This window comes from Scyliorhinus canicula, chromosome 3, assembly GCF_902713615.1.
Source record: "Scyliorhinus canicula chromosome 3, sScyCan1.1, whole genome shotgun sequence".
Lineage (NCBI taxonomy): Eukaryota > Metazoa > Chordata > Chondrichthyes > Carcharhiniformes > Scyliorhinidae > Scyliorhinus > Scyliorhinus canicula.
Window position 1 is genome coordinate 56,692,665 of NC_052148.1, and position 16,152 is coordinate 56,708,816.

The 16,152-nt window shown below is 47.4% G+C and overlaps 1 protein-coding gene across 2 annotated transcripts in view; it reads right to left on the reverse strand.

The window, feature by feature from the left end:
• The window catches only part of atp8b1 (ATPase phospholipid transporting 8B1), a 213,364-nt gene that overhangs the window by 76,037 nt on the left and 121,175 nt on the right, over positions 1-16,152 (reverse strand). Inside the window, exons 1-4 of one of the 2 annotated variants that reach the window (XM_038790575.1) lie at positions 4,684-4,702; positions 4,029-4,120; positions 3,715-3,828; positions 1,792-1,890 (exon numbers count right to left, since the gene is read on the reverse strand). In XM_038790575.1, the coding sequence (XP_038646503.1) occupies positions 1,792-1,890; positions 3,715-3,771 (156 nt within the window). In that variant the 5' untranslated portion in view covers positions 3,772-3,828; positions 4,029-4,120; positions 4,684-4,702. Of the gene's footprint in view, positions 1-1,791; positions 1,891-3,714; positions 3,829-4,028; positions 4,121-4,683; positions 4,703-16,152 lie in introns of those variants that run through there. The other variant, XM_038790574.1, reaches the window with a different exon arrangement.

Below are 16,152 nucleotides of genomic sequence, written 5' to 3' on the forward strand. Positions count from 1 at the left end.
CCCAGTTGTGACCAAATTATATGCTTTGAAACAAAATATATGGATCAATGGACTTAGAGCTATAATTAAATAGGTGGAAGGGTTATTAAATCTGGCAAAAGGTTATCCAGGGAAAAGTTAACAATGGGTTGTTTATGTTTTGAGGATATTCTATTCACAAGTTAATGACATTGATGAATGAAATCGCAAGGTCACAATTCTGACAGAACACAGCAGGACCCCTGGCTGCAGAGGATAAGTGGGGACACCTAAAACAGGTTCAGTGCGCAAATCTGAAGACAGGGAGAGAAAGGGGAAAAAGTCGCAAGCCATCTGTCACCACTGGAGTCAGTGGAAACCAAGAGCCACCTCAACGAGATGTCTGCTGCCTGCTTTTGTTAAGTATAACTTTGGTTACTTTTTTTGTTTTCATAAATTTAGAGTTCCCAATTATTTTTTACAATTAAGGGGCAATTTAGCGTGGCCAATCCACCTAGCCTGCACATCTTTGGGTTGTGGGGGTGAAACCCACGCAGACACGGGGTGAATGTGCAAACTCCATACGGACAGTGACCCAGAGCCGGGATTTGAACCCAGGTCCTCAGCGCCGTAGGCTGCAATGCTATAATTTTGGTTACTTATTGGTGGTCCTGATACCTCTGCAACGGAGTGTTTCCTCATCCAAAATTCATTTTCTGTCCATGAAACATCTTTAAAGTACCATGCAATACAAATACCTCACAATAAATTTGCCAACACAGTTGGTAAGGCACTGCTTGGAGTCAAATTGAGTTATCACTGTTTTGTCTTACATTAGAAGGGCAGAAGACGGGAATTACTGGCCTAGGCAGCCTTGGCTAATGAACATATTACTGTTCCTTAACTTGTAAATGCATTGTAGGAGTCATCAAGAGTGCAATCAAGCAGCACTTGCTTAGCAATAACATGCTCATTAAATGCTCAGTTTGGTTCAGCCAGTGCCACTCAGCTCCTGACCTCATTACAGCCTTGGGTCAAGTATGGAGACAAGAGTTAACTCCAGAGATGATGAGAGAGTGACCGCCCTTGACATCAAGGCAGCAGTTAACATTGAGGAGCCCTCGCAAAATGGAGTCAATGGGAATTGGGAAAAATCCCTCCGCTGGTTGCAGTCATACCTGGCACAAATGGAAGATGGTTGTGGTTGTTGGAGGTCAATCATCTCAGGACATCACTGCAGGAGATTCTCAGTGTAGTGCCCTAGGCACAACCATCTTCACCACTAACCTTCCTTCCATCATAAGGTCAGAAGTTGGGATGTTTATTGATGACTGCACAATGTTCAGCACCATTTGTGACCCCTCAAGCACTGAAGAAATCCATGTTCAAATGCAGCAAAACCTGGGCAATATCCAGTCTCAGGTTGGCAAATAACATTCAAGTCACACAAATGCACAATGACCATCTCTAACAAGAGGGATTCGAATGACTCCCCAGTTTTCCCATTTTTTATGTTTGACAGAGCCCTTCAACACCAGTTTTTCAGCCCATTATCTCAATCTGCCAAACACTGGAAGGTTCTGCCCCAGGATTATCTAATTAATGCCTGGAAAGGCACTGCTGCCAAAAGGTCATCTAATAACAGGTCTTGACAGGCAGGTGGCACCAGTTCTCTGTGCATCTTTCCTCTGAAATATTTCACTCCACCTTAAGTAAAATAGCCTCTCCTATTTTCAGGACGTGCTCAGATAGTTTTGCTGTGTTCATGCGATAAGCGTGTTCAAATGTTATTTTGATTGCACGATTAGACAAAGAAACAAAATAAGTGCTTACAATATCGTCAACAAGATCCTTTATTGCTGTTATTCCCAGCACTACCACCAAAGGCACCAATGTAGTGTACCAAGCCAAGGTTGAGATCTGAGGAATGGCCTAAAGAGAAAATAAGGGGGGAAAAAAATAAAATAATTTCTTGTCGAAGGTATCAAATGAGAAAATAATTTAAGATTCAGAACAACTTTGGATACCTCTTGTTATTGTTATATCACATGGGCACACACACACACACATCATTCAACAGGTTGCTAAATATTCCATTGATGCAACACCGCAACCTTTCAACAAACCAAGTCTGATTTACCCAACTTCAAAACCCTCAAATTCAAGGAAGTGCACTTTTCAGCAAATTCAAAGGAGGAATCAAGATGCAAATATAGGGAACCCCAAATATAAAAAGAATACACAGGACAGTGTATTGCCTGTGAATTAGTAATGACGGTAGCACAATGGTTAGCGCAGTTGCTTTACAGCTTCTGGGTCCCAGGTTCGATTCCCGGCTTGGGTCCTTGTCTGCGCGGAGTCTGCGCATTCTCCCCGTGTATGCGTGGGTTTCCTCCGGGTTCCTCTCAACAGTCCAAAGAGGTGGAAGTTAGGTGGATTGGCCATGCTAAATTGACCTTAGTGTCAAAGGTTGGGTGGGGTTACGGGGATAGGGTGGAGGTGTGGGCTTGGGTAGGATGCTCTTTCCAAGGGCTGGTGCAGACTCGATGGGCCAAATGGCCTCCTTCTGCACTGTACATTCTATGATTCTATGAAATGCAATGAGAGCTTAGCTTATAATTTTTAAAATAGCACAGAGAAGAAGGGAGTTTATCTACTAAAGTAGGAGGAACAGATGCACAAAAGTATTTCTTAAATGGTAAGAGATTCAAAAGTGTAGATTTACAAAAGGACCTGGGTGTTCTCATCAATAAATGACTGAAGGCTAACACATAACAGGAAGTTGGCAAGGTTCACTTTTATCTCAAGAGTGGTTGAGTATTGCAGTAGTAAAGGCTTGCTTCAATTGTATAGAAGCTTGGTAGGCTGCACATGGAATAATGTGTGCAGTTTTATCTCCTTACCGGAGGAACGATATTATTGCCAGAAAAGGAGAGCAATGAAGATTCACCAGACATGTTCCTGGGAAGGCAGGACTGTCCTATGAATAGAGATTGGAGAAACAGGACCTGTATTCTCCAGAGTTTCAAAGAATAAGAGGTGATCTCATTGAAGGAAACAAAATATTTAAAGGGATGATTCAACTAAAATGTTTTGGGAGTCTAGAACCAGGGAACACAATTTCAAAATAAGCAGAAACCACTTTGGACCAAAATATGTAGAATATTTTTTAACCAAGACTATTTGGAATTCTCCAACCCAGAAGGCTGAGGAAGCTCAGTCATTGGCATTAATAAAACTCTCAATCTATATCCAATGACGTAAAGGGATATGGGATAGTATGAGGAAGAGGCAGAGAGATAATAATAATCTTTATTGTCACAAGTAGGCTTACATTAACACTGCAATGAAGTTACTGTGAAAATCCCCTAGTCACCACATTCCGAAACCTGGTCGGGTACACGGAGCTAGAATTCAGAATGTCCAATTCACCTGACAGTACGTCTTTCAGGACTTGTGGTAGGAAACCGGAGCATCCGGAGGAAACCCATGCATACACAGGGAGAATGTGCAGATTCCGCACAGACAGTTACCCAAGCCGGGAATCGAACCTGGGACCCTGACGCTGTGAAGCAACAATGCTGACCACTGTGCTACCATGCTGCTGATCAAAGTCTGGCCATGAACATATTAAATGGTGCAGAAGGCTTGGTGTGCTTAGTAGCATATTCCTGCTCCTAGGTTTTCAAGTACATGCAGGAAATTTAGGTTTAGAACTTTAGAAGGTTTAGGAATATATACTTTTTAACCACCTACTTGAAGAATGAGAAGGATCAAAAAGTAAGCGTTAGCTGCCCTCTTGAATTGTTCCATCAGATTACGAGGCAAAAAGGTCAAAACGTTGTACTTGTATGTCCTGATTGCATTCCCCTGCAAAGAAAATGAGGCAACTATTGTAAATCAGAAAATGCTTCAACGTAACGAGACATTGAATTCTGTCTGCAGACAGTAGATAGAGTGCATAATGACAGGAATAAAATGTTTGAACAATTTTCAGCTTCAAGGTGTAGCAAAAGTGATGGTTTGGCAGATGAATAACAAAAAAACCTACCCATGATGAGTCTACTCACCGAGTATTTGCTTGTTTTAATGCAACCATACTTTGTGACAGTGAACTGATCGTTAAAGTTTCCGTCATTTGCTTTGACTTTCCATGTGTATTCTGAAATAGAAAGTAGAGTCTGAAAAATTTTCAAAAAAGTGAAAACAAAGACAGTGAATGAACATGATGTGGAGATGCCGGCGTTGGACTGGGGTGAGCACAGTAAGAAGTCTTACAACACCAGGTTAAAGTCCAACAGGGTTGATTCCGAAAGCTCGTGTTTGCATCAAACCTGTTAGACAGACATAGAACGGTACAGCACAGAACAGGCCCTTCGGCCCTCGATGTTGTGCCGAGCAATGATCACCCCACTCAAGCCAACGTATCCACCCTATACCCGTAACCCAACAACCCCCTCCATCATTAACCTTATTTTTTAGGACACTAAGGGCAATTTAGCATGGCCAATCCAACTAACCCGCACATCTTTGGACTGTGGGAGGAAACCGGAGCACCCGGAGGAAACCCACGCACACACGGGGAGGACGTGCAGACTCCGCACAGACAGTGACCCAGCCAGGAATCGAACCTGGGACCCTGGAGCTGTGTTGGACTTTAACCTGGTGTTGTAAGACTTCTTACAGTGAATGAAGGCAGATGTTTAAAAAAAAACAACAACAAACCAGTGGGTTATTCAGAGACACGGGTTTGTAGCTCAGTTTGCTTCTTGGAGAAAACGATCAGTTCTGAGAGGCAAGATCTTTCTGGGGTACTAGTTCTCCAAAATGATGTGGTTTCCCAACTTTGGCCTCTTGAGGAAATCTACAATTTAGAAGCTTGTATTTCTCGAGACCGCTCCTAACTGAAACAGAAACCCAAAATCTCCAGGTTTCTGGAAGAGGGTGGTTAATTGGACTTTCTGGCTATCGCATCAGACTTCTAAGAAATCAGCCCGTGGCTGAGGCTGCTATGGAAACAGAAGCCAATTGGGAAGAATAGAAAGGACTGAGGTGTCGTATGTCAGCCTGTGGTCAGAACAGAGACAGGAATTCTTGGTGTTCAGCGTTTCATGCCAGAGGTCAGAACAGGAAAAGGACTCTGAAATCAGAGCAATCCAGATACATGAAGGATTTATGTGTTTGTTTTAACCGGAACTGACCATACCATATTGGATGAAGGTGTCTGGGAAGCTATGCCCTCAAGGTTGTTGTGAACCGAACGAAGGAGATTTGGCAGAAGTGTGCCTTATTGGTGATCATCTATCGGTGGAACTTGGATGGAGTAAAGCTATTGACAGAGGGCTATGCGATGATGAAAGCGAAATCCTATATTACAATGCAGTGCAAATCTACTGCAGAAAGATCAAGTTGTAAAAGGACCGCACATGATGTCACGTGTGTGGTAAGCAGGCAAGCCGAGGAATCCATGAGATTCACCTTTGTTGACATCAACTATTTAAAAGTGTAATTTATGGTTTTTATTGATTATGATTTGCTAGCTAGATCACATTTAATTTACGCTGGTTTTGGGTTTGTTTGTTACAGTTTAAAGTGGTGAAATGTTGTCCATCTGTTTCTCCCATTGGGGTCATTTGGGAAGTTGGGTTCTTTTACATTATTGGTCTCAGTGGGCTTGTAACAAAATTTCAACTTCTTTCATTCCGCCATTGGGGGGCTAAATCTTCAGCCACTCAGGGTCTAAAATTCCTTCCCCAAAGCCATCCACACTACCCCATCTTAAGATGCTCCTTTACTAAACCTCTGTAAGCATGTGTTTGGTCACCCATGCAAATGTTTTGTCATTTTTATCCATTTACATTTCTGTGAAGTGTTGAGATCATTTACAATTTTTAAAGAGGCACCGTACAAATACAAGTTGCTGTTTGTGACAGTTGCAGAAGTAATAGCTAAGAGGGTTGAGTTGTTCCCAAGATCTACATTACTGGGCAGTCCTGCATACATTCCACAGTGATTCCATTCACATGTATTGACCTAGATGCTACTCTGCAATCAATGAGACCCTCAATGTTAATTGTTCAGGTAACAGTGAAACATTAGCAGCATTTATACAGTTCCTTTAACATAGTAAAGGACGTTTCACAGAAGCATCAAAAAGATTTGATACTGATCGACAAGAGCAGGCAAAGAGAGGACCCAGAGGCAGTCAGCAGCTCCTAGAAGAGCTGCACACTCCAGTCCAGTCAGTGGCTCCAGAAAGGAGCAAATGTGCTCTGAGATAAACCAAAGTGCGATATCACAAGAAAACAGATAAGTGATTGGTTGGTGATTATTTTGCCTATTTATCTTCAAAACTGAAGTGATTTATTAATAATTGTAATGTGTTATTACTGATTAATAAGGGAATCAGGGATTATGGAGAGAAGGCAGGAGAATGGGGATGAGAAAATATCAGCCATGATTGAACGGCGGAGCAGACTCGATAGGCCGAGTAGCCTACTTCTGCTCCTATATCTTATGGTAATAAAGGCCATCAAGAGCACTGTTAATTAATTATAAATTAAGAAAAATATATTAAACAATAAAAAGATGGCTGGGCAGATGATGTGTTGCGGCTGCAGAACGTCGGAGCTCCTGGATGCCGGTGCGATCCAGGGCAATCATATCTGCAGTAAATGTCAGAGCCATTGAGCTGGAGATCAATCTGCGGACACAGATGCATACATCAACGGTTACTACTATTGATAGAAACAATGTAAACTTTAAGTTAACTTAGTTTTTTTGGGGGTAAGAAAGGTAGAAGGAACATGGTTTTGATTACACTTAGTGTTGTTTGTGAGCTTGGTGTCAGAAGTCTGAAGATCCTCCGAGCAACAAGGATCCAATGGCACACAGACACAGGAAATAAGTTCAACGTGTATGTCAGAGAGTGACGCAAGTTCTAAGCTGTCCAGTAAGAAATTCCCAAGACTGCTGGGGATTGAGTTCAGGAAACTCATGTCTTTCCTCTGCAATTGAAGGAATAGTGAGTTTAGAGTGTGGTTTAGGGTGTCTCAGGGGGACATACCCGCTGGGGGAAAGGCGACTGTGCAGAAATCCACCAGAAGAAAACTATTTGCAACTGGGGAAGCTTAACCAAACTAGTGGCAAAGCTTGGTTGTGTTTTGGTGCCTGTAAGGGCATTGCTAGGATAAAAGGAACAACAAGAGTTTGGATCGTATTCTTGCGTTTGTACTGAGATCTTCTCAATATTTTCATCTGGTGTAATATAGTCATTTTCCCTCCCTTGCTTAATAAATGTTTTATCTGTTAAGTTTAAAGTTCCTCAGTAAACTCCGATAAATTTGTTCAGTAACTTGTCTCTGCAGTTTCTAAAAAGACACGATCGGGATCATCAAGCCAGGTTTCACTCTGGGATCTGACTTGTCCAATATTATCAGCTGGGATCGTAAAACTACGACAAAATAAGATCCAATGGGTTAGGGGATAGAGGGTTGTTTAGCAAACAGAAAACAGAGGAGGCATAAATTGATCTTTTTATAGGTTTCAAAATGTGGTGAGCGGAGTATCACCGAGATCAGTATTGGGACCTCAAATAGGGCAACACGGTAGCACATTGGTTAGCACCGTTGCTTCACAGTGCTAGGTCCCAGGTTCGATCCCCGGCTTGGGTCACTGTCTGTGCGGAGTCTACACGTCCTCCCTGTGTCCGCAAGGGTTCCCTCTGGGTACTCCAGTTTCCTCCCACAAGTCCCGAAAGACGTGCTGTTAGGTGAATTGGATATTCTGAATTCTCCTTCAGTGTACCCGAACAGGCGCCGGAATGTGGCGACTGGGGCTTTTCACAGTAACTTCATCGCAGTGTTAATTTAGCCCTACTTGTGACAATAATGAAGATTATTATATTTACGATCGACATCAATGATTTGAACAAAAGGATCAAATGTGCAGTTACTAAGTTTGCTGATTACAAAAAGATAGGAATGTAAGTAGTGAAGGTGACGTAACGAGCCTGCAAAGGGACATGGCTAGGTTAAGACGGTGGAAAAAGCTGAGGCAATGGAGTATAATATGGAAAAATGTGATATTGTCCACTATGGCAGGCAGAGCAGTAAAACAGCATATTATTTAAATGGAGAGGGATTGCAGAACTAATGTGCAGAGGGATCTGGGAGTCCTGGTTCACGAATCACAAGTCGTTAGTATGCAGGCACATCAAAAGGAAGAGAAATGAAATGTTATTTAAATAGGGATCTTTTCCTACAGCTGTTCACCTGTTTTATCGAGACCACATTTAAGAGTACCGAGTACAGTTTTGAGCTCCTTATTTAAGGATATAATTGGATTAGAATCAGTTTAGATCACGTTTACTTGGCTGATACCTGGGTTATCTTATGAGGAAAGGTTGGACAGGCTGGACCTGTATCCATTGGAGCTCAGAAGAATGAGGTGATCTTACATACAAGATTCTGAAAGGACGTTGAATGAGGGAATAGTTTAAAAGGAGTCTCCCATTTAAAGTGGAGATGAGAAGAAATTTTTGTTGCTCGGAGGGTTCAAAGTCTTTGAAAATTCCTTCCCCAAAGAGCGGTGGAGGCAGGGTGAATGATTATTTTTACGTCTAATTCTTGACCACGGGAGTCAAAGCTTATTGAGGATAGGTACACTGTGAAGTGGAGACCACAATTAAATCAACCATGATCTTATTGAATGACAGAGCAGGCTTGAGGGGCCAAAATGCCTACTTGGAAGGTTTACTAAACTAATACTAGGAATTGGCAGGTTATTTGATGAGCAAAAGATTTGACAGGTATGGGTTGTATCTGCTGGTTTGGAAGAGTAAGGAGTGGCTTGCTTGAAATATACAAGATCTTGAGGAGTCGTGACATGGTTGATGTAGAGAGGATGTTTCCTCCTGTGGGAGAATCTAGAACTAGGGGTCACTGTTTAAGACTGAGAAGTCACCCATTTAAGACAGGTGAGTATAATTTCTTGAGTGTCGTCAGTATTTGGAATTCCCTTCCTCAAAAGGCAGTGGAAACAGACTCTCTTGTTTGATAAACAAGGAGGCAAAAGCTTACCGGGGTAGGCAGGAGGTTCCAGTCAGATCAGTCATGATCTTATTTAAGGGCGGAGCAGGTTTGAAGGACTGGGTAACATGCACCTGCTCCTAATTCTATACCGTGCCCGTAATTCATAGGTTATTACGGCAATATTAGCACAGGGAGGCAAGCTGCTTGGAGAGGAAGGGAATGGCTAAGCTCAGCCTGAAGTTCTTTTCAAATAAAATATCTTGACAAATATATTTTATCCTGGAAGAGATGCTGTAATTTTACGTTTTTGGATTTCTTTTTCTCTTCTACCACAGACAAACATTCATAAATAGTATTTAACTATTAAAACAGTGATGGATCTTTTCAGGGAAGGATCATTTTAGATAATTAGCAGCTTCAAAAGCTTTGGTGCATGTAAAATATCCAATACCCCAAATATCATAGTATTGTTAAGAAGTCTTAAAGCTGATCCTTGCACAATTATTTTTCTATCATGGAGTAATCTCCCTTAATTTATGATTCGCGAACCAGGACTTCTAGATTCCTCTGCACATTAAAGTTCTGCAATCCCTCTCCATTTAAATAATATGCTGTTTTATTTTCATTTACTAAATGATCTGTTTGAGCAGCACGCAGAAAAGAACCTTAGTACACGTGACAATAAACAAACAAATCCAAAAAATAATTCTGTAGATTTTTCCCATGACCCTACAATTTCTGCTATTACTGCTCAGTTTTCTGATTAGACCGGAATTTGTCCTTTTAGAAGTTTGTACCCATTTATTCTATATTTATGCTTTATGACCCAAGCACGGTAGCATTGTGGATAGCTCAATCGCTTCACAACTCCAGGGTCCCGGGTTCGATTCCGGCTTGGGTCACCGTCTGTGCGGAGTCTGCACACCCCCCCCCGTGTGTGCGTGGGTTTCCTCCGGGTGCTCCGGTTTCCTCCCACAGTCCAAAGATGTGCAGGTTAGGTGGATTGGCAGGCTAAATTACCCTTAGTGTTGGATGGGGTTACTGGGTTATGGGGATAGGGTGGAGGTGTTAACCTTGGGTAGGGTGCTCTTTCCAGGAGCCGGTGCAGACTCGATGGGCCGAATGGCCTCCTTCTGCACTGTAAATTCTATGTAAATTCTATGTAAAAACAGTGCAATGGCGTAACCTTTTCTGTTCAATTTATTATCTTGTAAATATCTCATCCCTCATTCGGCTCTTCATTATTGAAGAGTTTTTCCAGTCTTCCTTTAGAACCCAGATAACGCAGACCTTTTCTCTGCCCCTTTTCTGCAGAGTTGCTAAAGTTAGGATATTTTTTTTTTTTTAATAAACAATTTTATTGAGGTAGTTTTTGGCTTTATAAACAGTTACAGACATCATCAGAAAGGAAGCAAAAAAGGCAAAAATGTGCAAACATCCACGTACTTTCAATACTTCCATCATACCGTATTGCACAAGCCCGCTCCCCTCCCACCCGTACTACCCGCCATATTTTCCCTCCTACTCTACTCTACCCCCCCCCCCCCCACCCCACCCCCCTGCTGACGCTCACTCTCCCGCAAAGAAGTCAATAAATGGTTGCCACCTCCGGGTGAACCCCTGCACAGATCCCCTCAAGGCGAACTTAATTTTTTCCATCCCCAGGAAACTTGACATGTCCGCAAGCCACCACTCAGTCTTCGGGGGCTTTGAGTCCCTCCACGCCAATAATATTCGTCGCCGGGCTATCAGGGAAGCAAAGGCCAGCACATCGGCCGCTTTCTCCCCCTGGACGCCCGGGTCTTCCGAAACCCCAAAAATTGCCACCCCTGGACTCATCACCACCCTTGTTTTTAGCACCTGGGCCATGACCCCCGCAAATCCCTCCCAGTACCCCCTCAGCTCAGGGCATGCCCAAAACATGTGCACATGGTTCGCTGGTCCTCCCGCGCACCTAGCGCATTTGTCCTCTATCCCGAAAAATTTGCTCATCCGAGCCACCGTCATATGGGCCCGGTGAACGACCTTAAATTGGATCAGCCCGAGCCTTGCACATGTCGCGGTCGAGTTTACCCTACTCAGGGCCTCTGCCCACAGCCCATCCTCCATTTCCCCGCCTAGCTCCTCCTCCCATTTAAGTTTCAGTTCCTCTGTCTGGGACCCTTCCTCCCTCATGAGCACCTTATAAATACCTGAGACTCTACCCTCCCCTTCGTCCCTCCCAGAGACTATTCTGTCTAGGATCCCCATTGGCGGGAGGCGCGGGAAAGATGGGACCTGTCTACGAACAAAGTCCCGCAGCTGTAGGTATCTAAAATCATTTCCCCCTACCAACCCAAATTTCTCCTCCAAGCTCCTCAAACTCGCGAAGCTCCCTTCCAGGAACATATCACCCACCCTTCCCGCCCCTGCTCGCCGCCATACTCGGAACCCCCCATCCATACTGCCGGGGGCAAACCGATGGTTGTCGCAGATTGGCGCCCAGACAGACGCCCCCATCTCCCCCACATGCCTCCTCCACTGGCCCCATATCCGCAGGGTCGCCACCACTACCGGGCTGGTGGTGTACTTGGCCGGCGGCAGCGGTAGAGGAGCCGTGACCAGGGCTTCCAAACTGGAGCCCCTGCACGAAGCCGCCTCCACTCGCTCCCAAATAGACCCCGTACCCACCATCCACTTCCTTATCATAGCGATGTTGGCTGCCCAGTAATAATTGACCAGACTCGGCAACGCCAGCCCTCCCTCGCTGCGGTTCCTCTCCAACATCGCCTTCTTCACCCGCGGAGACTTTCCCGCCCAGACAAAGCTCATGATCAGCCCGTTAACTCTTTTGAAGAAGGACTGTGGGATAAAGATCGGGAGGCACTGAAAAATAAACAAAAATCGAGGGAGGATTGTCATCTTTACAGTCTGCACCCTCCCTGCCAGCGACAGCGGGAGTGCATCCCATCTCCGAAACTCTCCCTTCATTTGCTCCACCACCCTGGCCAAATTTAACTTGTGCAGCCTGCCCCAGTCTCGCGCCACCTGGATTCCCAAATACCGGAAATTTTCCTCAACTAACCTAAACGGTAGCCCTCTCAATCTGTTCTCCTGGCCCCTTGCCTGTACCACAAACATTTCACTCTTGACCGTATTTAATTTGTATCCTGAGAACTGGCCGAACTCCCTCAGCATTCCCAGTATAGTTCCCATCCCGGCCACTGGGTCCGACACGTACAGGAGCAGGTCGTCTGCATAAAGAGAAACCCTATGTTCAACCCCGCCCCTCACCATCCCCTTCCAACCCTCTGCGGCTCTCAGCGCAATCGCCAGCGGCTCTATGGCCAGCGCAAACAGCAGCGGGGAGAGCGGGCAGCCCTGCCTGGTCCCTCGGTACAACCTAAAGTACTCCGACACTTCTCTGTTGGTCCTGACGCTGGCCCTCGGGGCCTGATATAATAATTTGATCCAATCCACCAATCCCTCCCCGAACCCAAACCGTCCGAGCACCTCCCATAGATATTCCCACTCCACCCGGTCAAAGGCCTTCTCGGCGTCCATAGCCACCACTACCTCCACCTCTCTACCCGCCGGGGGCATCATTATCACATTGAGCAATCTCCTCAGATTGGCCGCCAGCTGCCTACCTTTCACGAACCCCGTTTGATCCTCCCCAATCACCTCCGGTACACAGTCCTCCATTCTACCCGCCAGTACCTTTGCCAGGAGCTTGGCATCTACATTAATCAGGGAGATTGGCCTGTAGGACCCGCACACCTCCGGGTCTTTACCCCGCTTTAATATCAGAGATATGGTGGCTTGTGACATCGTCGGCGGCAGGGTCCCTCTGTCCCTTGCCTCATTGAAAACCCTCGCCAAGACCGGGCCCACCAGCTCAGAGAACTTCCTATAAAACTCTACTGGGTATCCATCCGGCCCCGGGGACTTCCCCGACTGCATGGCCTTTAGGCCCCCCAATACCTCCTCTACTCTAATCGGGGCCCCCAGCTCTTCCACTCGCCCCCCCCCAACTGTTGGGAATGTTAACCCATCCAGAAACCTTTTCATCCCCTCCGGTTCTTCTGGCGGCTCCGAAGTATACAGCTTACGATAGAAGTCCCGGAATACCCTATTCAATTCTGCCGGATCCTCCACTTTGTGCCCCCCCTCGTCCCTCACTCTACCTATTTCCCTGGCCGCCTCCCTCCTCCTAAGTTGCTGCGCTAACAGTCTGCTAGCCTTTTCCCCATACTCGTACACCACTCCCCTCGCCTTCCTAAGCTGTTCCACGGCCCTGCTCGTGGATAGTGCCCCCAGTTCCGCCTGTAGCCTCTGCCTTTCCCTGAGTAAAACCTCCCCCGGGGACTCCGCGTGCTCTTCATCTATCCGGCCCATTTCCCTGACCAATCTATCCATCTCTGCCCGGTCTGCCTTGGCTCTATGGGCCCCAATTGAAATCAGCTCCCCCCGCACTACTGCCTTTAGCGCCTCCCACACGGTCGCCGCTGAGACCTCCCCAGTGTCATTCACCTGCAGGTAATTTTTTATACATTTCCGAAGCCTCTCGCAGATCCCCTCCTCCGACAGCAGTCCCACATCTAGCCTCCATTGCGGGCGTTGATACCTCGCTCCCCCGAACTGCAGGTCCACCCAATGCGGGGCATGGTCTGAAATGGTAATTGCTGAGTATTCCGTGTTCTTTACCTCCCCCCTACAGTCCCTGCTTAGCACAAAGAAATCTATCCTGGAATATACTTTGTGGACGTGCGAGTAGAACGAGTAGCCCCTTCCTGTTGGCTGTCCCTCCCTCCAGGGGTCCACTGCCCCCATTTGCTCCATAAACCCTTTCAGCTCCCTTGCCATTGCTGAGAGCCTACCCGTTCTGGGACACGACCGATCCAAAGTCGGGTCAAGGACCATGTTAAAGTCCCCTCCCATTATTAGCCTGCGAGAATCCAAGTCCGGGATCTTCCCCAGCACTCTTTTAATGAAGTCCACGTCATCCCAGTTCGGGGCATATATATTCACCAGCACCACTCTTCTCCCCTCCAGCCTGCCCCGTACCATCAGGTATCTGCCCCCCCTGTCTGCGGATATGCCCTCTGCCTCAAATTGCACCGCTTGTTGATCATGATTGCCACCCCTCTGGACTTCGAGTCCAAGTCCGAGTGGAAGACCTGGCTAATCCAGCCCTTCCTTAGCCTGGTCTGGTCTGACACTTTCAGATGTGTCTCCTGCAACATAATTACGTCCGCCCTCAGGGCCCGCAAGTGCGCGAACACCCGCGCCCTCTTAACCGGCCCATTCAGTCCCTTGACGTTCCAGGTGATCAGCCTGGTCGGGGGGCACATCCCACCCCCCCCACCCCGCCGGTCAGCCATAGCCTTTCTCGGGCCGGCCCCTGACCCGTGCGTCGCGCCCTTCCTGGCCCGCCCTATAGCTGCCTCCACCCTCGACCTCCTTTCCAGTGCCTATTTCAAGTCCCTCTCCCGTCAGCAGAACAACCCCCCCCTCCCCTAACCCCATCCCCCGATACCCCCACCCCTGCCATCTACTGGCTATAGCTTTCCCCCCCATCTGACTTCCTTGACTAGCCAATCTGCTAGCCCGGTGACTCAACACTCCGGCGCCTTCCTGTCCCATTCCCCTTGTTTCCCCGCCCTCCTCCCCACCCACTGGGGCAAGCCGGCTCCAGTGTCTTCCGCGAGCTGCACAAAAAGCCCAAACAGGAAAAAAAAAAGGGAAAAAACATAGAAAAAAGAGAAAAAGCACATAAATGTCCATGAACAAAGGAAAGAGTCTCAAATGTTCCGTTTGGCCCCATTGGCCCAGCAAACCGTTGAGCAGCAGTCCAGGCACATTCGGCGTTCCTCCCCACAGAAATCCTCGGGCCCTAACTCGTGTCCTTAGGGCCTCCTTTCGGGACCATCCCCAGGTCCCTCACAAAATCCATCGCTTCTTCGGGCTCGGAAAAGTAGTGGTGTTGACCCTGGTGCGTGACCCATAGCCGAGCTGGGAACAGCAGACCAAACTTCACGTGCTTCTTGAACAGCACCTCCTTGACATTCTTAAAGGCTGCTCGCCGCCGAGCCACCTCCTGGCTTAGGTCCTGATAGATGCGGAGCACACTGTTATTCCACGTGCTGCTCCTGGCGCTCTTTGCCCACTGCAGCACCCGCTCCTTGTCCACGAACCTGTGGAACCTAATCACCATCGGGCGGGGGGGTCCGCCCAGCCGCCCCTGCCTTGCCTGCACCCTGTGTGCCCCCTCCAGCTCCAGCGGTCGCGGAAAGGCTTCAGCCCCCATCAGCTGCTTCAGCAGGTCTGCTACAAACGCTGCAGCATCAGCTCCCTCCGCCCCCTCCGGGAGGCCGACCATCCTCAGATTGTTCCTGCGGACTCTATTCTCCAGCTCCTCTACTCTGTCCAGCAGTCTTCTCTGCCGCTCTTTCAGGCCGTCCACTTCTAGCGCTGCAACCGTTTGCGCATCCGCCTGCTCCTCCACCGCTTCTCCCAGCTCCTTAACTTTAACATCCTGGGCGTCCATCCTCTGGTTCAGCTGATCCACCGCTTTCTGGATTGGGTCCAAGCTGTCCCGCTTCAGCGCTTCAAAACTGGACTTCATTACCTGGAGCATGTTATCCAGCGCCAGCTGGATTGCTGAGTCCGGGTTCCGTGTGTCCGCCATCTTAGGTCCCAGGTAATTTTCTTCCGGTCCTTGTCTCTGTCCCTTTTTCTCCTTCTTCTTCTGCTTTCTGGAATCCCGCTGTTCCATATGCCGCAGCCCGCTCCTCAGCGCCTCCGCTGCCGCTTTCCTTCGCCCAGCTCCTTCAATTTGACCTCTTGGGCATCTGAAGTGGGTCCAAGCTGTCCCTCCTCAGCAACTCCAAACTTTTTCTTTTTCCCTTTGTCCTGGAGGAAGGAAGGTCCGTGGGTCCGCCATCTTAACCTGCAGGTCAGCTTCCTCCTTCTCTCTCTCTCTCCTTCTTCCTCACCTGCTGGCCTCCACACTTACATCCTCTGCAGCCCGCTCTCCTCCTCTGTTCCAGGCAGCCTTTCTGCCGCCTCCGTAGTCCCGCTATCGCGGGGAAACAGCTGTTCCAGCCGGCCGGAGTGAGAGCCCACCGAATGTGCGGCTCACTCGGACATCGCCGCCTCCGGAAGTCTCTAAAGTTAGGAT